Here is a 27,845-nt window from a genome sequence, read left to right on the forward strand (position 1 = left end):
CTCTCACCCGCGCCAGAGTCGGGAATACCGTGACCACTGCCATTTTCCCCGAACAGCACCAGAAGCCTTCAGCCCAGCTACTTCCGGGAATGCCCGGGTAGCAGGACCCGAGGACTTCAGCGCGAGGGTCTGAGCCGGAAGACGCGTCCCTGCGAATAGCGGAAGTGGCAATGCGTGTGACGCAGGCGGCGGTGAGGGCGGGGCCTGAGGCTGAGAGCGGTTCGCGCGCTTCGGGCCTAGTCCGGACTCGCCGCCGCCATATTCCCGGTAACGGGGGCGCGCGGCCACGGGCCGGCGGGGCCGGAAGAGGGGTCGGGGCCGGCGCTGAGGCGGGGAGGGGGTCGGTTGAGCCTGGGGCGTCAGCAGTTGGAGGGCGGAGGGAGGCGCGGGGCTTTAAGGGAGGTGGCCGAGGACGCCGGGCCCGGTCTGTGGGGAGGGAGCTGGGCGGGCCTAGCCTGGTGGGCGAGGACTCGGCCCGGATGGGGAAACGAGGCGGCTGGAGGCGGTGCGGATCCGGGCGGAGCTCCCGGTCCCGCAGGGGCTCTGGTCGGGGCCACCCCGGGGCTTAGGCAGGTTCGGCGGGCCGGGGCTGAGGGCTTCGTCGTAGTCGTCCTTCGCAGCGCAGCCGGAGGGCCCTTAGCAGCTGAGGCCTCGACTTTCCCGTCGCGCCATAGACGGCTGCGACGCAGTTCGAGCCAGGCCCGAGGGTGATGGGCAGCTCGCCCCGCGAGCCCGGTGGCCTGGGAGAGCGGGGCGGGGTGGGGGGGACGGGAGGGGGGCGGCGCGAGGCCGGGGGCGGGGCGGGAGGGGGGCGAGCCTTGGCTGCCGGGATGCTGCATCTCTAGAGACGGGAGGGTGGCAACCCTCGCCCTCCTTCCAGCTCAGGACCCTCTTTCTAACTCTTACTCTTTTCTGGATATCGCAGTGTCATCTTTTTTACTTCGTCGGTTCTCTGCACTCGAGATCTTCCTTCCGAAGCCATGTCTGAAGGGGTGGACTTGATTGATATATACGCTGACGAGGAGTTTAATCAGGTAAGGAGTTATCAGGAGCATCGTGGTATTCGTCCATCAGCTAAGGAATCACTTCCAGCAAACTTGGCAGTGGTTCCAAGCAGTGCCGGGCCTTAAGGACTTACTAAGCCTGGACACTCCCATCAAGTTTAAAGTTTTTCCTCTATCAGAGACCTCTAAAACTACCTAATACCCCGCTTTATGTTCATTTGAGCCTTTAGGCTTAATTTTAAAGAGTTTGATTTAAGAGCAAATAAAAACTCAGGTTTAATTGAATGGTGAATTAACTTGTGGAACTTGCTCCCTCAGGAATCCAAAGGTGGATGTGCTTCTCCTCAGTGACTAACCACACTTAAAAATCAGAATTGTATTTGGTGCACTGTTCATGAGGATGATTAAATAATTTTGATTTCTGTTCTTTTCCATTCTCTCACACTGCAACTGGAAAATGGTGTAGTCCCACCCCTTCGAAGGGCATAGTATAAAGCATTTCATTTCAGCTCTCCGTTGTTTTAGTAGAAAGGCATAGTATAGAGCATTTCATTTTAGCTCTTCAGTAAGTAGCTTGTCTCCTTTCTTGAGAAGTCCATAGCATTTTGGTGTAATAAATTTTATTGATGAACCTTACTGTGCCTAGGGGGAAAACGGGTGAAGGTGTTGAACTTACCAGTTGAAAAGCAGATATATACCCACTCATCTATCCAAGGGTGGGTTTGTTGGTTTCTTAACAAAGAAACCAAGGTTTCTTGGTTTGAATATTGAAAAATGTTAAATATAAGTATCTTTTCTCTTAAAGGGATACTTTTAAGTACATTTTGGTTATGAAATCTTGAGTTCAAATCTCAAGAATGTTTGTAAGTCTCTGCCTAAAGTTTACTAACACCTTGCTTGGTTTATTTTCAGCACTGGACTACTTGGGCAAACTGGTCTCTCTGTGGGCATCTTCCAGTTAGTTCACATGAGAACCTGAAAAGAAGATAATAGAATACTAGGGGGGTTAGTGCCCTGGTTGGGCGCTGACTTTGATATGAGGAAATAGGAAAGGTTGATAGGTGCCATTATTTTCACTAAGTTTGCATTTTGGGGGCGGGGTGGTGGTGGATGGATTGCTGCTTTTTTTATTATTAATAATTCCAATAATACAAACCCTATTCCAAGAATTCCAGCATACCCCCGCCCCTAGATCCTCCAATTTTAACATTTGGCCACCTTTGTCATGTCATTTTCTTTACCTATTTATGTATATTTTCTGAACATTTAAGAGCAGGTTGCATGTATCATAGTCCTTGAACATTTGGTACTTCCATGTACATTTTCTGAGGACGAGGGTGTTTGTTTATATAATCACCTTAAATGAATTTATCAAGTTCAAGAAATTTATCATTTATATCATGCTTGTATTCTATATTCCAATTCTTTTTTAAGTCCCATTAATGCCCTTTTGAGCATTTTCTCCATTTTTAGGTCCTATATAGTGTCATAATTGCATTTAAATGCCGTTACCTTTTTAGTTTTTTCATTCTTTATTTTTCTTAAATTGTGGGAACATATGTAAAACATAATCTTCCAATTCCAACCTCTTTGAAGCGTACCATTCCATGGGATTAATGATCTTCACAAAGGGCAGTACCTTCACCAACCATTACTATAACTTTGTCTTCACTACAAACACAAATCCTGCACTCATTTTACAGTATCTCCCCATTGCTTCTGTCTGACACCCCTGTTAATCTGTGTACTACTTTCTGTTTCTGTGAGTTTGCATATTCTCATACTTTCTTTGTAGTTATCAATGGGATTAAATTTAACGTCCTAAATCTGTAACAGTCTCTTTTGCGTTGATACCATCTTAACTTCAATAGCATACATAAACTATGTTCCCATACTCTTCTGTCCCCTTTTTGTAGGTCTTATCACAAACTACATTCTCATATATTATGAGTACCAAAGCTTTGATTTGTCATTACATTTTTTTTTTAACGTGGGCAGGCACCGGGAATCGAACCTGGGTCCTCGGGCATGGCAGGCAAGCACTCTTACCTGCTGAGCCACCGTGGCCCGCCCCATTTGTCATTACATTTTATGCATTTGCTTTTCAATCTTGTAGAAAGAAAAAAAGTGGATTTACAAAGATACAATAGTATTGCTGTTTATATTTACCTTGTCATTTTCTTTACTGGAGATCTTCAGTCAATTGTCTAGTGACCTTTCCTTATAACCTACAGAACTCCTTTTAACATTTCTTCTAGGGCCAGTCTAGTAGTGATGAAGCTTTTGTTTATCAGGGAATGTCTTAATCACTGCATCAGTTTTGCAAGGCAGTTTTGCTGGATACAGAATTCTCGGTTGGCAATTTTTTGCTGTCAGCACTTTAAAGACGTCATCCCACTTCTATCTTATGTTCATGGTTTCCAATGCAAAATCAGCATTTAATTTTATTCAGGCTTCTTTGTATGTGATGTGTTGCTTCTTTCATGGCCTTCAGAATTCTCTCTTTATCTTTGGTATTCAGCAGTTTGATTATAACATGGGTCTATTTGGATTCATCCTGTTTGAAGTTTATTGGGCATCTTGGATGTATCTTCATGTCTTTCACTAAATTGGGTAAGTTTTCAGTCATTATTTCTTTGAATATTTTTTGCCCCTTTTTCTTTTTTTCTCCTCCTGGGGCTCCCACAATGTGTGTATTAGTTCACATGGTGGTGAATCTTGGGTTCCTCAGGCTCTGTTCACTCCTCATTCTTTCCTCTTTCTGCTTCTGAGACTGGATGATTTCAGTTGTCTTACCTTCCAGTCCACTGATTGTTTCTTCTTCAGACTCCCATCTGCTGTTGAACCTCTCTAGGGAATTTTTAATTTCTGTTACCCTGAACCTCAGCTCTGTTTGGTTACTTTACACAAGTTCCAGCTCCCTGTTGGAATTTTCTTTTTGTTTGTCTAGTGTCTTATTTTTTATTTTTTCATCTTTTGTTTTCTTGATTTCCTTTAGTTTTTTGTCCATGTTTTCCCTTGGCTGTTTGAGCATATATAGGACCATTTTAAAAAAATCTTTGCCTGAAATGTCCCAGGTCCAGTCCTCTTCATTGATGGTTTCTAATGCTTTAATATCCTTTGCCTGGGCTGTTGCTTCCTGTTTCTTTGTATGTTTTCTACTCTTTTGTTGAAACCAGGACATTTTGCTATTTTAATATGTTATCATTAGAATTTATACTCTGAGATATCCCTTCCTTAAGCTTGTAACCAGCTTGTATTGACAGAACTTTTTTTTTTTTTGAATGGCAGGGGCTAAAAAAAAAAAAGGAAAAAAGAAGAAACAACTTTACCAATCTTTTCAAATTAACCTGTGCAAGTGTTCTCCTTCTGAGCTTATCCATATACAATATTTACAAAGTAGCTCCAGGCCAAAATGTAAGAGACTCCCTGGTCCTTTCTGCTACTTTGTATCTTGTCTTGGGCATGTACAAGTGGCCTCAGAATTTCCCCCTTTTAAGTGGATGGGAATGTTCCCTCTTTCCTAGGAAATGGTTTCTTTATGGATCTGGAAACTGCACTGTATCCTATAGTCAACAGTCCCTTACCCTAGGCAGCATGATGTGTCTGTTCTCCCTTTTTGCCCTGTATGAGTGTATGAGTTGCTTTCTACATGCAGGTCAAGTTCTGAGATAGCAAATGCCTCAGGTCACACGAGACAGATTGGGCCAGACATGCATGCTCCCAGTAGGTGCACAAGGGTTACTTTGTTCCTAATGGAACTGGGACCAGGGATCCTCCCTGGGAGCACAGGCTGACTCTGCTGAGCAGATGAGGGGATGGGAGAGGTGCCAGCAAGGATGCCACAGGAATCTACAGCTTTTAAGTGACTTTTCTTTGTTTAACCCTTGCCCTGTTACTGTAATCCTTTAACTTTTCTGGAGTTTTTAGGAAGATCTTTCTGCCTGTTCTTGCTGGTTGTTCAAAGCTTCTGTGGGGTGGGGTGGGGGGGATTGTGGAGCGTTGAAGTGTCTTTCTCCATCCTCTTGATCAGGGTTATTGCTGCATTATGACTTTTTAACATAGAGATATTAAAGTATATACAAAAGTAGAGTAGTACAGTTGTCTCATTGTACCTATCATACAGCTTCACCAAGTATACTTTTCAGTAGTAGTTTTACCTTATTTCCTCAGAGTTGGGTCATGTGTGCTGTCGTTCGTCCTAAATACATGAAAAAATTAACTTTAAACAAGTCAAATAATTATAGATGGAAGCACAAGATTTAAGTATATTAATTTCGTTCTAAAACTATTACGTTCTTCAGGTTTACACGGTCTTTTGGATCATCAGACTTCTATTTTTTGCAAATTATATTTTTTGTTATTGTTGTTGTTTGTTTAATACAAGAAAAGAGACTCCCTTAGTTTCTTTCTATTATCAGAGAAGTTTTTTTCCCTTAGTAACTTTCTTATCTCTGGGTTGATAACAATGCTACTGGTTTGCTTGGGGTAATAGTTAGAGCAGCGTCCTTGATCATATAGTTCTAGCCACATTTGGCCTGAGAAAATGAGATTTCAAAATTATAATTCCCTAAGCAATATAATTTGTAGGTCAAAGACAGGATACAAGCCTTGTCTAAACGTCACTGCACTTGTAGGGTAGAAGTTAGTGACCGGACCAATTTGTTCTGTGGTCTCTTTAGTTGCAAAAGATCTTTTGGGGTCTAAGACAGCCAAAGATGGAGCATGGAACCTAGTAGACATTTATACCAGAACAGTATTTGATGCTGGAGAAACTGGAAAAAAAGTAAATTTTGAGGAAGGAGAGGGAGGGTTACTCCCTCTCACCCCTGACACGCACACAAAGAAGTTACTTTTTGGCAAAGCTGGTTTTAGTGTAATCTGGAAACTGTCTAACTTGGATTGTTAGAAGTAGTAGATTGAAGGCAGTTGGTACCGATTAAGTTTGAAAAAAGTTTAAGAAGGTGTTGATTTACCCCACACCAGCCCATGCACAAGAGTTCCCTTCACAGGTTCTTTGCTCCCCAGGGAAATTGATTGAGCTGTGTTATGCTGACTCCCTGATCTCTTAGGACATGTACTGCCTCTTTTGCAGAACTGCTTTACTCCTGTTACATCAGGAGTCCTGGGATACACAGATGCTCTCTTGGGCTGGGGTAAAGAACTCTGGAAAGGTGGCTTAGGGTAACTACTCTGCTATATATTCTGTCTCTGTTCCTTCTTGTGCTGAGAACAAAGTATGCCCAGTTGCCTTTCTTATTTCCATCAACAAGTATTTATTGATCTACTTCTGTTTGCCAGACACTGTTCTGGAGAGGTAAAAGGAGGAAAAAAATGGATCCCTCTACTCAGGTTCCAGTCTGATGAAGGCAGTACACTTTTGATAGTGCAGAGTAACGAGTACAGTGTCAGAAAAGGAAGATGTGAACTGAGAACTATGGAAATTAAAATTTCAAAGCCAAAAAGTTTGAGCCCAGGTTACAGTTAAACATAACAGTATTAAATAAATTGCTTTGAGAAAAATAAACCCTATGCTATTACTTCCACTAGTTAGCTATCAGGAAGGAGGGGCCTTAGGGTAGGAACATTGAGCATACAGGTGGGAAAGATCTTATTTAAACTTAAATTCAAAATCCTGCAAGTTCTCTTGTTTAATAAGCAAAAATCTTTGTGAGATAATCACAGAGCTATTAAACCCAAAATTCTTCCTGGGACATTCATTTAATATTAAATACATATGTCCTATTTCATCTTCCTGGAATGAATAAAACCTTCAGTGTCAATGCGTGTAAAATATATTTCTCATTTAATTTACAGAATTAGGTTTTTCCTTAACCAAACCCATCATGGCATAAACCCCTGACTCATTCAATATTCGGAAGAACCTCAGACCCTTATCTCTATCCATATTACCAGCTGAATGAATAAAATGAATTAGTGGTGCTAGTAGATTACAGTCCAAATATAACTTGACACCTTGTTTTTTTCAATGAAACTTTCAATAGATCTGCACTGTGTTTTAGAACAGTTCCCACCAAATTCTTTGGACTGAGACCCTGTGGCCCAGAAAGACCATTTGAGTCCTGGGACAATTTTGTATTCATCCTTTTGTGTTTCTTAAATGACTATACAACAGGGTCCTCCAAGGATGAGTGAGTGTCATATTCTCTTAAGAGACCCAGAAAGAGTGGATTGATTGCCTAAGCTTATAGTATGAAAGATTTCCTTGTAATATATTTGGTTTCTGAGCTGTACTGACCTGCATTGTTAGTTACCATTATCAATAGTAAATTTTGTATTAGCGCTTTTAGTAACAAATTTATGAATCACAGATACTGTGTGGAAGGAATCCCATCTTGCTTCCACTGATTATCCAAGGTGGTGTGTTTCCTTATTTTGAAGTTCCATTTCAAAATCCTTGATTCAAAACCAAACTAAACAAAAAATACTACCTAGTACTCTCTAAGGATTAGAACGTTGGGTTGGAGCCAGTTACTTTTTGGTCCTCTCTCTACCTTAGGCCACAAAGGCAGAGCACAATATCTGGTACATGAATAAGTGATTCTGGCTAGAGTGGTAATAATTTGAGATATAAGATCTGTGAAATATTTAGTGTAGATTACTTAAGTTCAAAATGTCAAGTTATTTGTTTGCCTTGGCTTACTTTACCTTAATCAGTTCAATATCTCCCCTGTGCTCTCGAGTGTTATCTTCTCTCCTCAGTTGTCACACATTCACTTTTTCATGTAAGATCTTTAAAGGTGGGTTACCTAGAACAGTCTCCTTGTACTTATGCACCTTGCTGATTCCTTCTCTTGCTTTCAAGTTGGCCCTAAAAAGTTTACCCTCTTTTGCCATATTCTCTTTCTGATTATATTTTTACAAGGTTTAAATCCTCTTCCTGTGGGATTTTTTTAGAATATTCATAACATTTGAAATTATTTACATGCTGTAGGAAGTATTGAAATAGGTAGAATCCTTTCACTGTCAGAACAAAGATCATTATCTTAGTGCATGTTTTTCTTTTGTACTTCAGATAAACTGAGAAACTAAAAAGACTATAAAGGTTTGTGATGGTAAGAATATTTTAAAAGATATAAAGATGACTTTTGTATTGAATCTCAAGTCTGACCTTAGAGTCAGTAGTTCTTATGATGGTATTGGAGGGAGAAAATGATCATTGGAGCTTCCTGTCCTGAGTTGTATTAGAGGAGCTGTTTCACGGAGCTAAACAGGTTACTTTAGATTCCCCCTTTATTTCCTCTCTTTAAAAGACAGCAATGACATGAATGAACTGTAGGTTCCCTGAAATGCTTTTAAATTTCTGAGAATACACTATTTATTGTAATTTTGGCAGTATCATTCTTTAGCATTGCTTAAATGTTTTGGAGCGTTGTCTGAAAAAACACTTGTCTGGTCCTTTAAAAGATCTCTGAGGTAGTGGCATTGCAAAGTCTGACAAATTAAAGTCCCTTTATAGTATGTCTTGTGGCTTAGGGCATTTGGCATATAATAATATTTCACATGGGCAAAAGTTAAATCTTAAACATCTTCCAAAATACACAGTTATGTTCTAAATGCCTACTGTGACAGTTTATGACACGGTTCTTTTCCTGTTTTCTGACCCTTTTATTTTATTTTTTTTTTCAAGACAGAAAATTTTTATTTTAATTGATTTTAAGCAATAAATACAGTGGAAAATATTTTCTATATGTAGAAAACTTTAATAAACGTATCATTATATTCACATTTCTCAAATGCATTGTAATCAGATTTTTAACTCCTAATAGAGACATGATAGATCTGAATACAGGTCTAAAAAGCACTGTAAAAGACCATTAAATGACGGAAAGTAAATTTATACATTTAAATGATTAGAAACTAGATTTCTTAGACCTGAAAAGAAGCCTAACAAGAACCTTATAATTGTATTTTTTTTTTTTGAGAAGGTGAAAAACTACTATTTTATTTCAAGACTCTTAAGTCCCACTTACATACAAATAAATGACAGGAGTGTATTTGCTGGTCAGTGTTTGAATTTTTTTATTAATTAAAAAATTAAGAAACAAAATAAAATATCAACATACATAATCAGTAATTCACAATATCATCACTTAGTTGTATATTCATCATTTATTAGAACATTTGCATTAATTCAGAAAAAGAAATAATAAGACAATAGAAAAAGAAATAAAACGAACACAGGAGAGAAAAAAAAAGATTATACCTACCATACCCCTTACCCCTCACTTTCATTGATCACTAGCATTTCAAACTAATTTATTTTAGCGTTTGTTCCCCCTATTATTTATTTATTTATTTTTATTTTTATTCCATATGTTCTACTCCTTTGTTGACAAGGTAGATAAAAGGAGCATCAGAGGGAGGGCCACGGTGGCTCAACAGGCAGGAATGCTTGCCTGCGATGCCAGAGGACCCGGGTTCGATTCCCAGTGCCTGCCCACGGGGAAAGGAGCATCAGAAACAAGGTTTTCACAATCACACAGTAACATTGTGACAGCTGTATCATTATTCAATCATCCTCAAGAAACATGGCTACTGGAACACAGCTCTACATTTTCAGGCAGTTCCCTCCAACCTCTCCATTACATCTTGAATAACAAGATGATATCTACTTGATGCATAAGAATAACCTCCAAGATAATCTCTCGACTCTGTTTGAAATCTCTCAGCCATTGGCACTTTGTCTCATTTTTGTCAGAAGGTTTTCTCAATCCCTTGATGCTGAGTCTCTGCTCATTCCAAGATCTCTGTCCCATGTTGCCAGGAAGGTCCACACCCCTGGGAGTCATGTCCCATGTAGAGAGGGGTAGGGTGGTGAGACTGCTCGTCATGTTGGCTGGAGAGAGAGGCCACATCTGAGCAACAAAAGAGGCTCTCTTGGAGGTTGACTCTTATATTTCAGAGAATTACTGTTTCTTTTTGTATGTCATTGAATATCTCTGGTATTGTTCAAAGATGCCTCATATGTGACATGATAATGTTTTAGGTCTAATTTTCATCTGAATTTTGTTTGAGAAAAGGACCTTAGGGAAAAGTGGAAAAAATCAGAATTATTTCCTTCCCCTCTATTGCTTTTTTGTTTCTTTGATAGCTGTTAGAAAGGTGGGTTTATGTACTACGAGCTTTAGAGCTTCCCTAAATCACTTGTATAAATCAAAGAACTCCAACTAGTGACCATCAGTCTTTGGCATTTTAGTACCTGTTTTAACACAGTTTTCCTGTTTTAAATTTTTAGATAAATAGACTCTTTTTTAATTAAAACAGATTAAATAAAAAATTTAGTAAGTATTTTGTAATGCCTCATTTTGGAAATAGCATGAGATGTTATAAATAAATTTTCATTAATGTATTTTAGATATCGTCTTAAGCTGACTGATCGAATTAATACCATTGCTACATGCATCTCCTTGTATATTTTTAGTCTGTTTTCTTGATCATTATGCATCTTTTGATTCTCACAGGTGTTTAAAGCCAGAAAGATCTCAGACTATTAACAGGATTTTGGGAGGAAAACTGACATAAGTATAATTAATATAGTTTAAATGGGGAAGTTTTCCTTACCTAGTTTTTCTAGAGGAGGATAAGGAAGGTTTTGTACATTATTTTTTTTTAATTTTTTATTAATTAAAAAAAATTACAAGAAACAAACATTCCCAACACATACACTCAGCAATTCACAATATCATCAGATAGTTGCATATTCATCATTATGATCATTTCCCAGAACATTAGCATCAATTCAGAAAAGGAAATAAAAAGACAACAGAAAAATATAACAAACAGAAAAAAAAAATTTTACAGGCCATACCCCTTACTGATCCCTTTCATTGATCACTAGCATTTCAAACTAAATCTATTATAACATTTGTTCCCCCATTATTTATTTTTATCCCATATGTTCCTCTCATCTGTTGACAAGGTAGATAAAAGGAGCATCAGACACAAGGTTTTCACAATCACAGAGTCACATTGTGAAAGCTATATCATTAGACAATCATCATCAAGAAACATGGCTATTGGAACACAGCTCTACATTTTCAGGCAGTTCCCTCCTGCCTGTCCATTACATCTTGGATAACAAGGTGATATCTACTTAGTGCATAAGAATAACCTCCAGAATAACCTCTCGACTCTGTGTACATTATTTTACAAAGTATTTGTGTGAGCTGACTAAATGAGAATGAAGTAGAATGAATGAAATGAAACATTTGCAAACATCCCTTTATTAACCCCTTATCTTTTAGGACCCAGAGTTCAACAATACAGATCAGATTGACCTGTATGATGATGTGCTGACAGCCACCTCACAGCCTTCTGATGACAGGAGCAGCAGCACAGAGCCACCTCCTCCTGTTCGTCAGGAGCCACCTCCCAAGCCCAACAACAAGACCCCTGCAATTCTGTATACCTACAGTGGCCTGCGTAATAGAAGGGCTGCTGTCTATGTGGGCAGCTTTTCCTGGGTGAGCATGGGTAACTCAAAAAGGTTATGGGTGGAGTGGAGGGATAGTACTAGGAGGTAATGGCATTTTCAGAAACCATTGTTGCACTTTTTGTGCTCTGGTAGGGTTGGATGTCTTTTTCCTGGGATCAGGTTGGATTGATCTCTGAAATAGAACTATCCTCAAGAGGTACTGGTGCTGAAGAAAGCAGTGATTAAGTGGGTAGTTGTTTTTCCTGCCATATTGTTACTGCCCCAGACCCTGGGGCTTTATATCTATTTAGGAATGAACACCTTGAATTCTAGTTGGTTAGATGGTCCTTTGATAGTGGTGGGTGCTGGGACTCAAAGACTTTGATAATTCTAGTGCATTCTGGGGAGGTGGTGGCTGTTGTTCTGTACCAGTTGTTAGGTGACATGTTTGGGGGACTGGAGGTAAGGGTGGTTTTTCCAGACTAGGAAATATATATACTGAGGGGAAAGTTCCTGGCAGTTAGCTCTAGCCTGTTAGATAAGTAATTCAAAGCTGCTGTGGTCAGTGTTTGAACTGTTGACCAGCTAGCCCCAATGCAGTCAAAATTTAAGTAGGCAGCAATCTTTTTAATTTTTAAAGATGGGGATTGGTGAAGGGATGGAAGGGGGGTGTTTCGAATTCTGTATTAGGTGGGGACAATAAGAAAAGCCTATGCTAATTAAAATATTGCCCTTTAGGGTTTCCTTTGGAAAGCCATGGGTAGACTAGAGTCTTAGTTTTGGGAAAAGGGTTTGGGACATTCTGGGTGGGGAGGGGGCAGTCTGTAGCTCTTGACATTTCTTCCTTTTCCATCTTGCCGCCGGCCCCAGTGGACCACAGACCAGCAGCTGATCCAGGTTATTCGCTCTATAGGAGTCTATGATGTGGTGGAGTTGAAATTTGCAGAGAATCGAGCAAATGGCCAGTCTAAAGGGTGAGGTCTGGATTGAGAAGCCCCTTTTAGTTTGTAACCATTGGGATAACAGATCAGATCTACATTTTATTTTGACCCTATTTTTTTTGTGTCTCTCCCACCTCTGAATCAACTTCCTTCATTTTGGCAAACTACCTTAGAATAAGGATGTAACTGCAATGTAGTGGAATATCTCCATCCATTGAAGTTCAAAGAAGACTGATTTTTAATTTTGAAAAAGAGAAGATTATAGGCTAATGCCTTTCTGTTGTAGTTTATGTCTGTTTTTAGTAGTAGCAAGATATCTTCCTTTTCTAATTTCCACAAAATGAAAGGGAATTTCTTTGTTTTTCTCTCTTGGTTATCTAGTTGATCTCACTCATTTTTTATTTTTCTTCCTTAAGATACGCTGAAGTGGTGGTAGCCTCTGAAAACTCTGTCCACAAATTGTTGGAACTTCTGCCAGGGAAAGTTCTTAATGGAGAAAAAGTGGACGTGAGGCCAGCCACCCGGCAGAACCTATCACAGTTTGAGGCACAGGCTCGGAAACGTGAGTGCGTCCGAGTCCCAAGAGGGGGTACGTGGAGACCATCTGTATGAAAGGGGGGTTTTGTGGGTTTGTTTTCTGTGGTGTAGTCTCAACCTACAATTCGGAGGATTTAGGGGGAGGGTTGTGATGGTTATGGATAGTGGCATGCTTAATAAGTTGACTGCAAAATAAGACTTGTGTAGAAGAAAGCTCTGCACTAGGAGTCAAGTAGGTTCAGTTTGTAATTGGGCTCTGCCAGTAGCTTGTGTGATCTTGAACAAGTCATTTCACTGCTTAGGGCCTCTTTCCCCTATGGGAAATAGAAACATAATGTCTAAAGTCCCTATCCACTCTGAATTCTTTGTTTCTGTCTAAAAATAGGTATATAGTAAAATGGGCTTCTTTATAACCCATTTTACATTATGATTTAGAAATAGTTTACACAGGAAATATATGAGTCTATAAATTATCAAGAAGGACCCAATCTAAAATATATCTAATGTATATAAAGATAGTTGTAATCTTATCACAAATGTAGGTTGGAAGCATGGTCTGCAGGGAATCACCCAAGAGGAACATTGGAAGATACGAATTGTAACAATGTTTCTCCAGCATTGTTCAGGGAAAAGCTACCCTTTTGCTTATCAAATATTTTGGTCTGCTTGGCATATATAGCCCATCAGTAAAGAAAGTTGAATCATATGTATTGTCTTAGCTTGAAAGTATCCCTCAAGTTTCTTTCCCCATTTATTCTGACTCTGTAACTCACCAGGCAACCTTCTGATACTAATTTGGTTTCCCAACTAGGCTCTCCTACTGGGAAGAGAATGCGCTGACCAACTGACAAGTATTCCGGTCTGCTTGGCAGTTATATTTCTCATTGTAAATTAATAAATTCTGGTTTATGAATCAGTTTCTTGTGAGTTTGGTTAGCATGAATCAGTTTCCTAGGGTTTGATCTCCCTGGGGTGTACTGATAAAATTAAGTTTCTGAATCTGCAAAACTGAGGACCAGACCTTGGATTGTCCTGACCTTACAGAGTGCAGCCACCTCGCAAGGCCCTGCCTGAATCAGCCAACTGCCTTTACCTTTTTTTTTTACTTTTACTACAGCGGGGGTATGGCAGTGTTTCATCACCTACATTGTCATTATTTAAGGACTTGTTTTTAAAATAGTTGATTTAAAATTTAAATCCTTAAATTGAATGGATGTATCCCCAGGTGGACATATGGCCACTTTTCTTGCATAGGAACAATTATTCTTTTAACTAGATTGAGGGTCTAGATGGATATGTGAGCTCTCATTGGCCTGCGTTAGAAGGCAAGCATTTCTTGACAATTTGAATTTTCAAGTCCCTTCTATTTCAGAGTTTTTGTAATTTAGCCCTCTTCTTACTTTCCTTCCTAAAATGTGTAATTAGCAGCTGAGAGGTAATATTTCTACTCCACTTAGGCGTTTACTCCTCAGTGTTACCTTTCTTTGCCGAAATGATGGTGGTGACTAAGTGGTATTTTCTCCTCTGTCATGTGGATGGACTTAGACTCTGTTAATTCACTAAGTTCTGCTTATAATTCACTAAGCTTCCTTTACTCAAAAATGGTTGCCACTCTTGGGACTTGTAACCATAGGTACAAAACAGAAGATGTGGAACAGCAACTGGGAAGGCCTAATACCTCTTCTTCAGTTTGAGGGAGCTCTTCGTAGGGGCAGATTGCCATGTATGTGAAACAAGAACAAGAGAGTGCTGTGACAGACACTGGCAGTGTACTGTGGTAGAGAAACCAAGGTGGTTATCGAGATGATCCATTCCACTTTATACTTTAATTAGAAGCTGGAATTGATTAACAAGTATTAGTTTAAGAAGCACTCTTCTTTACCACCACACTTGTCTGCTAAAGACATCTCTCTACCTGCCAGACTTCCTGGGCCATATGATGATGTTCTTCTGTTGGATTCTGCGTTAACCAGGCTTAGAGTAGACTGTTAAATTGGAGAGGGAACAAGTTTAGTTGAGGGACTTGACAATGTCAGAAGCCATGTTTCCAGCTATGTACATGTTTTGTGCCCCTGTTGGGCACACATACCAGCATTCTGTGATGGTTTTCCCTGTAGGCTGTCCTGGGGAAGAGAGTGAGCTATCAGAATGTAGTGGGAGTTCCCCAGATTTGAAGCATGTTTTCTGTCAAGCTTTTGCTAGAAGTTCTGCTGTTAGCTGTATACCATCTGCTTATTCTGTGGGCACTTCTTTTCTTGGCTTATCTCCCATTTTCTCTTTCCCTCTCACTTATCCTCTAAAGTTCTACTCTCTGTCTCTTCTCCACCCCAATTAACAATTTTGGTTTGTGGATGGAGGCAGTGCATTCCATTCCCTGCCCTTCCACTCCTCCCCAAATTCCTTGCAAAGAGAAAATTTCAGATGGGTAGCAGGATAGAGCAGGTCAGTCAGTTCTAGCTTAAGGAAAGAGGACCTGAGCACTTACCTGGAGACATGGGATTTCAAGTAAGCTTGAATCCAGCTGAGCAGTAATAAACATATCAACACTGTCATTTTTTAATAGGTTATTAAGATCCCTCTGCATTTAAACATAAATATATATATATTTTTTAACATAAGGATAAATATGTTATTAAGCAATTCTGGGTAGAAAGCTTTCTTTGACATAGAGTGGTATTGCTTTCTAGGTTCATGTCTTAACTGAGTTGCCTCTGACTTTTTTCTTTGAAGTCAGTGAAGAAGCAGTAGATAATTTTACTTTTTTTCTGAGCTGCCGCAGTCACCTTCCTCAGTGTGTTATCAGATGATTCGTGCTGAAGGATGAACTGTTCTCATGGATATGTCTAAAGCCAGGGCAGTAACATTAGTTCTGCTTTGCTTCATAGGAATACCTCCACGGGCCCACTCCCGAGATTCTAGTGATTCTGCTGATGGACGTGCCACACCCTCTGAGAATCTTGTACCCTCATCTGCCCGTGTGGATAAGCCCCCCAGCGTGCTGCCCTACTTCAATCGCCCTCCTTCAGCCCTCCCCCTGATGGGTCTGCCCCCACCCCCAATTCCACCCCCACCACCTCTGTCCTCAAGCTTCGGGGTCCCACCTCCTCCTCCTGGTATCCACTACCAGCATCTCATGCCCCCTCCTCCTCGATTACCTCCTCATCTGGCTGTACCTCCCCCTGGGGCCATCCCACCTGCCCTTCACCTCAATCCAGCCTTCTTCCCCCCACCAAATGCTACAGTGGGGCCTCCACCAGATACTTACATGAAGGCCTCTGCACCCTATAACCACCATGGCAGGTAAGGATTATCTTGTTCTTTTCAGATCTGAGCCAGAAATAAATATTATAGACTATGTTGTGCATTTTGTTCTCCCTTAGGAAGAAAACATTGAGTCCATGTGCTTTCCTTAGGGGATCTCTGTTGTCATAGTTTTGAGTTCTGGGAAATAATTCACCCTCTCTTTGTTAGTGTTTTTATTCAGTGTTTTGTTTGTATCTTATCCATTTGACCCAAACCGTGTCCTCCATATCGTCTTTCAAGGAGTTTGATTAATGTGAGTGCTATGAGTGACTGCTGATGATACCTGTGGATATTTTGCACTATTAGGTCAAATAAAAATTACAAAGTTATGTAACATAAATCCTGTCCTTGAAGAGACAGGATTTTTATGTATACATGAAACATAAGTAAAGCATAATTAAGTAACATAGTACTGTAAAGTGTGCTGAGGATAAAAAGGAGTGTGGAAAATCAGGAATGGTATTATCTGTGTGCAGTCGAGATTCGGGCCCTCCGCCCTCCACGGTGAGTGAAGCTGAATTTGAGGAGATCATGAAGCGAAACAGAGCAATTTCCAGCAGTGCCATTTCCAAAGCGGTATCTGGAGCCAGTGCAGGTAATACATCCTTACTTTTACTGCCTTACCTTTAGTTTTCCCATTGTTTTCTGATTTTCATTGGCGAGAAGTTCTACAAGATAAAGTTGGGGGACTGTTAGGATTCTCTCAAGAGTAGCACATTTTGAAGAGTATTATGTAACCTGATTTCTTGACTTTTGGGAAGTTCCAATGTTGTTATTTATTTTAGCCTTTATCTTGAGCTGCCCCATTAAAAGCAACTTAGTACCTAAAATATAATTGACAAATACCATTCATTTGTTGTAGAATGAAATTTCTGCTTCATGGAAATCCTGATCTCAGTGGTTGATCAGTAGATAGGTAGTGGGTCCAATTCCAGGTATAGACCCTGAGTTTTTTTTAAAGCAATGACTCCACTAGATGATGTTTGATATGGAATTATATTTGGGATTTCTAGGCAGAATTGGTGGGCTCCACGTAGCCTGTCCTAAAAAGAGGTAAGTCTTTTGAGCATCATCTTAAAGCATGAGCCCTTACAGCTAATTTTTTTGCCCTGTTCTCAGTCTTCAGTATGTAGAACCAGAAGCCATGGTTTGTTTCCCAAGGGAAGAGGATGTAGGAAGTTTCAAGGACCTGTTCCAAGTTTCAAATGACATTAGTCATATTCAGTTCCTTACTGTCTCTGAGTTTCTCAGATATTATCTTACATGAACATAAATACTTGTATTCTGTCAGATTTCCTAGGAAATAAGTTAACCCTAAACATTATCATCTATTTTCTGTAATTTCTCATCTTTGGCTATAAAACTTGAATTCAGAGTAGGTTAAAGACAGGAAGTCTGTTCTCTTCCCTTTTTTTTTTCTGCTTGAAAACTTTCATTGACATCTGAGTGAAATTTTTTTAAATAAATATACATATATATACACATACACACACAGAGTATAATTTTGTTCTCATTCCAGTTATTCAAAACATAAATACTTACGGAATGCCTGCAAAATAGGCAAAATTCCCTATCCTTGTGGAGCTCATGTGTTGGGTTTCTAGAGCGCCACAGTATCATGGAGTTCCTCCTCTTGTTTCCTTGTACAGAGGAAGCTGCCAGTCTTCATTTTCACCAAACCCTTGTCTACATTCTCATGCTCTCCTGCATTATCTTCTGTCCTTAATGCTCTTTACATGGCTTGGAACAGAACTGTGGAATGGTCCCTGACCATTATCTCTGACCCCGGCATTGCTCATATTTGGAAAATGAAGGGGCTGATTCTTGATGGCAACACTGTTTTTATCACACATATATTACATATAAATGTTATACATATCTATGTATACGCACATATCTCTGATTGTAAATGATGATATGTATTTGTAATATAGTTATTGATAATGCAGGCATAGAAATATGTTTTAAAAAAATGAAAAACCTCTATCCAATAACTGCCAGTAATACCACCTTAAACAGTTTAGTGTATGTTATAAACTTCAGATTTTTTTTCTATCCATACATTGACATGTATATAATTTTGATTGTTTTTACAAAAGTGGTATATTGTAATTTCCTATTGAGAATTTATTGAGCCCTTGCTATGTTGCCTGGCACTGTTCTAATAAGCACTTTCAATGGATTTCCATGTATTTTGTTTACATACAGATTTACCTCATGTATTTTAACTATATAATTTTCCATACATCAGTGTTCATAATTTATATAGCCAGTCTCTATTCAAGGAATGTTGTCTCCAGGTTTGTGTTTGTTTGTTTTTTCCAGTGGGCAGGTACCGGAAATCAAACCCTGGTCTCCGGCATGGCAGGCGAGAACTCTGCCTGCTTATTATTATTATTATTATTATTATTATTATTATTATTTTATTTATTTATTTTGCATGCGCAGACGTTGGGATTTGAACCTGGGTCTCTGGCATGGCAGGCGAGAACTCTGCCTGCTGAGCCACTGTGGCCCACCCTGTCTCCAGTTTTTAATAAGCAGTGCTGAAACAAACATCTTTAATCATTACATACTTGTGAACGGTAGTAGGAAATTTTTAGTAGAATTGCTGGGTCAGAAAGTATGCACATTGTTTATTTTAATAGGTGTTGTCAAAATGCCCTTTGACAACAGTGTTTATTTGGCATCTAACATCTGTCTGATTTCCAAACCACTGAAATATAGGTACTATAGTTTTATGTGTTCTGCTTCTGCTTCATCCATCTTACCTTGGTTCTGTGGGACAACTGGTTGATTTGTGTCTTCGTGAGTTCTCCTTTTGGTCCTGTTAGTTTACTGCCACTGCTCATCCTTGGCCTTTCCCATCCACTCTGTTCAGGGGATTACAGTGACGCGATTGAGACACTGCTCACAGCCATTGCTGTTATCAAACAGTCCCGGGTTGCCAATGATGAGCGTTGCCGTGTCCTCATCTCCTCTCTTAAGGACTGTCTTCATGGCATTGAAGCTAAGTCCTACAGTGTGGGTGCCAGCGGGAGCTCTTCCAGGTGAGTTGATGATTGTTTCAGTGCCTGCTAGCCCTAATCAGCACTCTTCCAGGGATTGGTAGAGGGAGAAAAGGAGCCCGGGCTATCTGGTAAGAGTGAGACCTAGCTGTACTGTCTTTCAGGGGAAGAAATTATTACTCAAACACTTTCATTAATAAATACTGTAATATTAGAAATCTGTGTTGGGTGAGGCAGTGGGCTCATGTAGGGAAAGAAGAAAATTTTAAGTAAAGAACATGGGTGATGGAGCCACACAAGCTTGGATTTGAGTTACAGTTCTGCTGCCAACTACCTGCATGACCTTAAGGAAGTTACTTAACTTCCCAATCCTCCTTTTTCTCATTTTTTAAAAAAGGGCAGTAGTAAGACTTATCTCACAGACCTGCTGTAAAGATGACATGAAATAACGCATGTAAATCTCTTAACACCATTACATACTAAGAGCTCAACAAATTTAGCTGTTATTTTGCAAAAAGAGGCTAGCCCTCAGAGAACTAACATTCTCAGACAAATGGGCCCATAATAAAATAATAGTAGTTTAGACAGATGCTGGAAGACCAAACATAAAACTCTTGAAAGGAATGTGCTAGGCCCACTGAATGAGGCTAAAGGATCTTTCTAATAGGAAAAGACATCGGTCCCGGGAGAGGTCACCTAGCCGGTCCCGAGAAAGCAGCAGGAGGCACCGGGACCTCCTTCATAATGAAGATCGGCATGATGATTATTTCCAAGAAAGGAACCGGGAGCACGAGAGACACCGGGATAGAGAACGGGACCGGCACCACTGAGGAAGGTGGGAAGCCCCATGCCTGGTGGATGACCTTTTTATGAAAGGAAAATTATTGATAGTTAAGATTTCTCTTTCTCTTCCTTTTTAAAGCAAATAAAGGGGTGGGAGGATTTCTTGGCTTAGTAACTGAAAGTTCAGGAGAGCAGATTTCCTGCTTGTTTGTGGGGAGTCTCACTCTGAGGTGGATCTGACATTAAACTGTTTGCTTATTTCTTGATGGCCTTAATCTGGTATCTGAGCAGCAGCATGGTATTAATGACTGCGGGCATGGAGTCTGCAATCAGGTGTCAGAGTTTGAATTCCAGCTCCTTCTCTTTTAAGCTATTCTACTTTCTGTTCCTCAGTTTACTCATCTATAAAGGAAGATAATAAAGCACCCCATTTGATTATTGAGTGTTTAGTAAGTTCTCAATAAATGTTAGCCATTGCTATTATCATTATTATATTTTAACCCCACCAAGTACTTTCAATTTAAAAAATACTGGGAAAATTAACAAAGATAGAAAAGTAAGACCATTGCCTACTTATTATCAATGTGCAACATCAATGATTTTAAAATGCTATTTATTAAAAGATTTTGAAAATCAGGATACTTTAGTTGGAGAGTAAAAAACTGATAAAAAATTATCTTTTATAACTTTTAATGAGCATGTGGAAAATAACCTCAATCGAAGGGTTTTTTGTTTGGGGGAGAAAAACTTAAAGTTTTTGTTGTTGCTGTGTTTTTAAGCACAGCAAAGGAGAGTTGAGGTTACTTTTATTTAACTTGGGTACTTCAGAGATTCAGTTAGGGCTTACGTTAATTTAAGCTTGGCTGGATTCAGGGCTTCTAGCTATGTCATCAGATCTTAGTCTCCCTGCAGCTTTCAGCTCTGCTTTCCTCTATACTGTTTTTATTCTCAGACAGGCTCCATATTGGGGGTCTCCCATATCTCTAAGTTAAATCCCATTAGCTTAGCATCCCACCTTCAAAGAAAGCCTCTAGCAGACATTGTAGTGTACACATAAGCAAGAGCAGTTGTTAGTCTATTTCTCTGGAGATCTTTAAAGGTAGGCTAGACTCTGACTGGGATAGTTAATTTGTGGTTCTTGGAGTCAGCATGACCCAGATGACTTTGGGGTTTCTTTTAATTCTGTGGTTACAGCCTTGTAAGTCTCTGGGACTTCACACTCTTCTCTGTCACATCAAGTGCATTATGAATATGTCCTTGGTCTCTTTCCAGTTTGGTCATTGTAATGGTAATTTAAAAGGAGAGTGAAGGAATTGAACAGTGGTTGTATTTGTATATCTTTATTGGTGTGGAGGTTGATAGATGGATGACTGGATGAAGAAGGGAAAAGAAACCCACTCTATCACCTATGTGTTCCTCTAGATCATGAGCAGTAGCTAGATGGTAAATGGTTGGAAAATTCTGAAGTATTTTGCCTAGTGACACCTTCTAACAGATAAGAAAATAGTCTTCTTAAACTGTTCGGCTACTGATCTGATCATTTGGCATTATCTGTAAATAACTTAGGCATACCTAGGAATTGTTTTTATCTTTTGGAGGAGACAAGTGGAAGATGAAAAATTGCACTTTTTACGTGTCTCCCTTAGACATTGAAGTCTAAGATAACCCATTTAGAATCAACAAGCTCTGTGTTCTAGATAATTCTTTCTAGATTTTGCAACAGATTGAGATTTGGGAGGTGCCCATATATCCAGGAGAAGTGAAAAAGCAGACTACAATATAAATGGAACCCCCAAACAGCTTTGGCCTACCTAACTCAGTTTTGGAAAGTAGACTTTTGAGTAGCTCTTTGATCCAGTGCCATCCTTTCTGTAGCGGTAGCAGCATTTCCCTTTTCTTGTTTGAGCTAGCACAATTTTGCTAGTATTGTTTGTTGAGTCAGTACCACGCCACCCTCACCCCTACCAAGTCCTGCGGCCTAGTCTGTGTGCTTTGAAGCTAGCTGAGATATATAACTTCATGTCACAGTTACTCTCAGGCTTTGTTCCCGAGAGCATTTTGACTAAGAAATTAATCGCTGAGATCCTTTGATCATCAGAACTTTGAGATTGAACATCTCAACCTAAGTTTAGGTATCACTTTGCCTCATTTCTTCCACCTATAAAATGGGACTCTTCCAGTTTGAGGGTGATTCAAATTTGCATAGCTCTGAAAATCTTGTAACCTAGAAGTCAGCAGAGAAGTCATCTGACAGGTGTTGACCTATATCAAGATAAGGAAAATGAACTCACAGGAGGTTTTCTACTTGCTCGCTTTACCTAATCACTCCCTATGTGTGTTGGTTATTCGGTCTTTGTCCTGGATAAGAAGTGGATCAGATATCCCCAAAATATCGGATTCTTACATTCTTATCTCACAGACTCTTAATTCTGTCTGCAGTTACCAAGTGGTGACTTCAAAGGTTTTATATGTCAAGGAAATAGTGTGTGGGACTCATTTCTTCTAGAAAACTTAGTTTTATAACTTTTTAGTTAGAAAATAATAGTATTTATATTATATGAACAGGTGAACCCTGAGAGTGAAAGTATGTTCAGTCTAGAAGCAGCAGTAGTAGAGCAGCAACCTTCTTTGTCCAGTGGTGGCCCCTGCTTGAGGGTTGATTGGCCACTTCAGGAGTCTTTGACTTCTGTCTTTTCTCACACATCACCACCTAAAATGTAGCCATAGACTTTCAAGAGCTGAGGACTGTTGTCTCCTTCTTTTGACGCAGTAGTTGCCCTCTTAATCTTGTTGTCTAGGGATAGTTAACAAATTACATCTCTTCCAGGGTATATGTGTATATTCTTTGGAGTTTGAGGATATTTTTAAGTAATCCGGAGTTTTGATTTTTATAGTTTTCAGCTATGTCAGTTGTCTTATTATTTTAGGACATTATCTTATGTGAGTCATTCTCAGCCCATTCCTGTCCCCTGATCCATTGAAACTGAGGTTTCTGTTCAATTTTGATCCAATCCAAAGGTTTCAGAAACCCTTATGATATGAAATTGAGAAGGCACTGAGTGCTTATTTTTTCCTTATAGAAAATGGGACAACTACCTGCCTACTTAGATGTTTAGAAAAGCCAGTGGGGCAGAAGCCATAACAGATTCTGAGCATCCCAGGCCTGAAAACACTTATTTCTGTTTCAGTGTGTAGGATTAGGTTAGCATGTGGGCTTTTTTCCCCTTGGATGACTCCTTCAGGGGTATGCCTTTTATAATGCCTCTTTACAGAAAAAAGTTCCTGCAGAATAGCTGAGAATTTATTTGTGTGTAGGCGGTGGGGCAAGTTTGAGAATTAGTAGAAATTCTAAGCCTGACTTTAACTCTCCTTTTTCCTTTTGACTTATTTCTGTATTATCTGGGATCACTGTCAGAATAACCAGGTCACTGCCCACAGATTCATACTGCAGCATTGGAATAAGGGCTTGTAATAGGGACCTTAAGTTTCATGGAGATGGAACCGGTGGGCAGAAGTTCTTAAACTGTGTTTTTAGTTTTCATTTTATTTCCATGCTTTCTGTTCAAGCCAGGCTGGGGCCCCTTCTCCTTAATGTTAGTATGCTTGGTCCCTCATCCACAACTACACTCTGAGTAAAGACTTTAAAAAGTCTTTCAAGTTCTACTAGGGCTCGGTTCTGGGGCCTGCCCGTGCAAAAAAAAGAAGTCTCTCAAGTTTTAATACAACTTAGAATCTGTGTGTGTGTGTGTGTGTGTGTGTGTGTGTGTGTGTGTGTGTGCGCGCGCGCATGCATGCTCCTCCTAGGACCTCTTAGATGTTTGGGAATTAATGGATTTGGTTATATACACACTTGTTTTTTTTACCATTGTACCTCCCATTTCCAGATTTTTTTCCTTCCCCTTTAGGTAAGCTAAGGGTTGCTCAGAACAGATTTTCTGAAACAGTGTTTAAACTTATCATGTTCCTTGTAGCCACTTTTCTTGAAATGTTTTAGTTTCCATACTTTCCCAACCAAAGACTCCCCTCAGTCTAACTGCTTTCAGAAATCTCATCTCATTATCTGATTTCCTCCTACCCTTAAAGTAAAAATGTCATTGTTTCTTTGTCTGTTCACTGTAGATTTTCTTCTAACCATTCCCTCACTACTAAGTGCCAGGGAAGCTCCTGCTTCTCTCTTTTTTTCAGAACATCCCAGACAATCCTGTTTCTTTTGTCTTTTTCTTTCCCACGCTTGCATTTTCTTACTGTTTACATCTCCTACTTCTTTAGTTATAACCTTAGAAAATGCCAGTGTATTTCAGATAAGCCCCTGTTAATCAGAAAGTAATCTCTAACTTACATTTTCTTTCCTCTCTTCTGATATTCTCTTTGCAGGAGTCTGGTTGGAAGCAAATGTTTTTTTTAATGGACTTGCATCTCCTCACCTTGATCAGGACTAAAGGACGGAGGCCGCTCACACCTTCCCCTTCCTATAAATCCCTAACTCCCTCCAGACACCCAGGGAATACCCTCTGCCCCACAGGATTGAAGATTGCTTGACAGCCCTCCCAATCCTACACCTCCTGTTTGCCAGGGGGTAAAAACCTGAAGACTTTATATGGTTGGGAGGGGTGGCAGACAGAAAGAAAACACCATGTCCAGACAGACCCCTGGTCTCCATAGAGAATGGTGCTTTGTCAAAGGAAATGTATGAGTTTCTGATTCTCCAGGAGCAGTTCAATGGTGAGGTCAATGGGAAGAGCTTCCCAAAGAAAATGGATCCTCATTGTGGGGTCTAGGCGAGTGACTGGGTGTGCCAAAATACGCCTCGGGTCCTGCTCTCGGCACTAGATTTGATGGGGCCAAGAGTGTCCAAACTCCTTGCTAATGCACCACATCTTTGTTTAACTCTTCTTTACCCTCCAAGCTCTTTGAGGAGGTTATCTGAGAACAGATACATCTTAGGAAAAGCTACTTCTGTTCTTGCTTTCCCTCTCACATATTGACGGTTTATTTCCCTGACCTCCCCAGAGGGCTGAATCCTTTCAACTCCCTGCTGCCTAGCCACCTCCGTGGACTTAATACCCTTCTAAGCGGAGAAGGCCCAAGAGGTTGCTTTCTGCTGGGGAGCCTGGCAGAGCCAATTACTACTCTGCTGCTCAGTGCTTGGTTGCCTCTTACAATAACCAGCTCTGCTAGGTGTTTTCATTCCCAGGGGGTTTTCCATTTCACACATGGAACCCTTCCCCCTTGAAGGCTGCTTCCTTGTTTTAGAGGAAGGTACTGCCACTGGGATTTTGGGACACTGGGACCTCAGCAATGAAGAACCCTTATGATGTACCAGGACTGGGGAAGGAGGGATATTGGGCTGGATATGGCCTACTTCCATAGACTTTTCTTTTCCAGGTTTGATGTAAGCATGGGCTTGCATTCCCGAGGTATATGCCTTTACTTATTGTGGGATAACCTGGCACTAGTAGGCAGGTCAAGTCACAAATTTGGTGTCTTTCCACTTTTTGACTGTTGACTTAATAGCTCCTCTCGCTCTGCCTAGAGTTACTTCTGCCTCTGATAATGAGCAAGGAAGAAATAGAGCCTAACTTGAATGAACTCAGCTCAGAGTTCTAAGGACCACCACTCCAGGGGCCACTTTTTACACAGCAAATGAAGTTGTTTCTCCCATAACATCCAAATTGTGATGTGGTTGCTGCTGAAGGGGAGGCAGCAACAGGGTCCGGCAGTGCCCATGGGGTGATGCTAATTCTGCATACATCTACTGAGCATATGACAGCTAAGATGAGAAGAGACATGGCATGTGAGATGTAGGGTCACTGGAGACCCTTCTGGCTCAGAGAGGAGACACCGAATTTGACTAAACCCTTCCTCTGTTTCCAGCATGTTTCTGACAGTCCTCAGTCAGTCACTGCGGGAGTCCCCCCAGAGTTGAAGAGGCACATTCCCTTGGGACAGAGGCTACAGGTAGTAGCTTTTTCCCCCGTTCCCCAGCCCCATCCCCACTTGAAAACACGACACCCCCAACCGGCCAAGTGTTAAGTGATGTGCTTATCCTCGAGCAGCTCCGGGTGTCTTTTTAAAGTGTAGAGAAAACCAAGTAAGGTGACAGTTTAAGGAAAAAGATATATAGAATACCAGGAAAGCCGTTTACCCGGAGAATTTTTTTCTCCCCATTTTTTTGTTTTGTTTTTACTCAATGACACAATTTTTAGTTTTATTTCCTGATAGCAAAAGGGAAAAAGAAAAAAGAAAAAAAAAAAACACCCATTCCTTAAAAAAGGCCACGGCCCCGTCCCCCTGTTGTCGGTGATTTGTTTGTCTTTCTGATAGGTTGAAAATTGTGTAATAAACTTGATGACGCTGTCAATCTTTTATACTGCATTGTATTTTTTTTCCTTTTGTAACAAAATATTTTTAAATAATAAATGGGGTGTGAGCTGTTTTATGGATTCTGCATTGAATAGATTTGTTGAGGTGTCTGGAGCATGGGGTATGGGCTGATGTACAGCCTGCGGGATGGTAGTGAAACCCTGAATTCTTAGTTGGAATTGCATGTTGAGTAGTGGTTCCTTTACAGCTGTAGTTGACTTAAGTAAGCCCATCTAGGAAACTAGTGTTGCTTTGGAGGCTCCCCTTGAGATTTAGCTTAGTTCCTTAGAATTTTGGGGTGGGGTTGGGGAGGATGTATGGGATGGGAATTGAACCTGGGCCTCCCACATGGCAGGTGAGCATTCTACCACTGAGCCACTGTGCACCCCACCTTTAGCATTCTAAACAGCCTGACTGAAGAAAACTTCCATGTTAGCCTTTACCTTTCAAGATTCCTAAGAGAAATTTCCTGCAAAAGGAGTCAGAAGACCTGATTGCCAGTGTCTAATTCCACCATCTAATCTGTTTATCTAAATGTGGGCAAGCAACATAACCTCACCATCTTTCTCATTTGTAAAAAAAAAAAGAAAAAAGGTCTGCCTCCCTTACAGTGATTCAGAGACAAATGTGGACATGTTTTGTAAATGGAATTGCTATCTAAATGAGGACATGGAAATAAAAAAGCTTAGAAGGAATGATCTCATTGGGATTCCAGAAAGATTTCTGGCTTTTTAAATAGCCATGTGAACAAGAGGAGAGGTGGATGATTAAAGATGAACAGAGACTGGATAATAATGTGTATTGGAACCAGAAAAGGCAAGATCAGTATAAAAACAAACTTTAGAAAGGAAATTGCTTAGAGGGCCTGTGATGATGTGAAACTTAAGAGGAAAAGAATAGTTTACTACTCAGAGTTTAGACCAGTGTTTTCAAATTGGGGTCCATGGTCACCTGCTATGTTTGTAAAAATGCATAAAATTGTAATTATTTGTAAAATTGTAAAAATGCATAAAATGGTAATGCATGAAAATGTAAAAATTCCACGTGATCCTTGGTGGAATCGGTCACTACTTAGGGTCCAGGAATCTCCTTTGTATGCCCCAGATGACTTTTATGTAAACTAAAGCATGAGGACTGCTGGTTTAGACACAAGCAAATACACTCAATTTTCTAGGAGGCACCATGGTAGTATAGAATGGGAATTAATTAACTCCAGGTTTATATCCCAAATCTTACCATTTTTAAACTGCCCCGTGTTATTTAACATCTGAGGCAATTTTCTTCTGCCTCATAGGATCATTGTGTGGATCAAATATATTCTGCCATGCACTGAAGGAATAATTAGTCCTCTAGGAGCCACTGTCATGGTGTGGGGCGAGAAAATCTCTGTGTCCTGTGCATCCTCAACTGGGCTAGACTTCAGCCCATAGAAATGGTCACTGCAGAGTGGTGAAGGTTCTAGCCTCAG

General features: G+C 40.2%; 2 protein-coding genes across 10 annotated transcripts in view; one reads left to right on the plus strand and one right to left on the minus strand.

Moving 5' to 3' along the window:
• SDHAF2 (succinate dehydrogenase complex assembly factor 2) overlaps positions 1-248 on the minus strand; it is a 50,715-nt gene extending 50,467 nt beyond the window's left edge. For 2 of the 4 annotated variants that reach the window (XM_077116032.1, XM_077116034.1), the window contains exon 1: positions 29-248. In XM_077116032.1, coding sequence (XP_076972147.1) covers positions 29-43 — 15 coding nt within the window. In that variant the 5' untranslated portion in view covers positions 44-248. Of the gene's footprint in view, positions 1-7 lie in introns of all 4 variants that reach the window. The other 2 variants (XM_077116031.1, XM_077116035.1) reach the window with 2 other exon arrangements.
• CPSF7 (cleavage and polyadenylation specific factor 7) lies at positions 148-26,382 on the plus strand. Of its 6 annotated transcripts, XM_077116030.1 has the most exons (11): positions 148-267; positions 926-1,034; positions 11,273-11,491; positions 12,313-12,416; positions 12,800-12,972; positions 15,806-15,961; positions 16,163-16,220; positions 16,700-16,818; positions 19,105-19,273; positions 19,899-20,066; positions 24,389-26,382. In XM_077116030.1, exons 2-10 carry the CDS (start codon positions 981-983, stop codon positions 20,059-20,061), a joined length of 1,215 nt encoding a protein of 404 aa, XP_076972145.1. In that variant the 5' UTR covers positions 148-267; positions 926-980; the 3' UTR covers positions 20,062-20,066; positions 24,389-26,382. The 6 variants fall into 6 exon arrangements, with proteins under 6 accessions (XP_076972145.1, XP_076972139.1, XP_076972144.1 ...); XM_077116024.1 differs by having other exon boundaries at positions 15,806-16,220; XM_077116029.1 differs by having other exon boundaries at positions 12,800-12,945; positions 15,806-16,220.
• The last annotated feature ends 1,463 nt before the right edge of the window (positions 26,383-27,845 follow it).

The sequence above is a fragment of the Tamandua tetradactyla genome, chromosome 9 (assembly GCF_023851605.1).
Source record: "Tamandua tetradactyla isolate mTamTet1 chromosome 9, mTamTet1.pri, whole genome shotgun sequence".
NCBI lineage: Eukaryota > Metazoa > Chordata > Mammalia > Pilosa > Myrmecophagidae > Tamandua > Tamandua tetradactyla.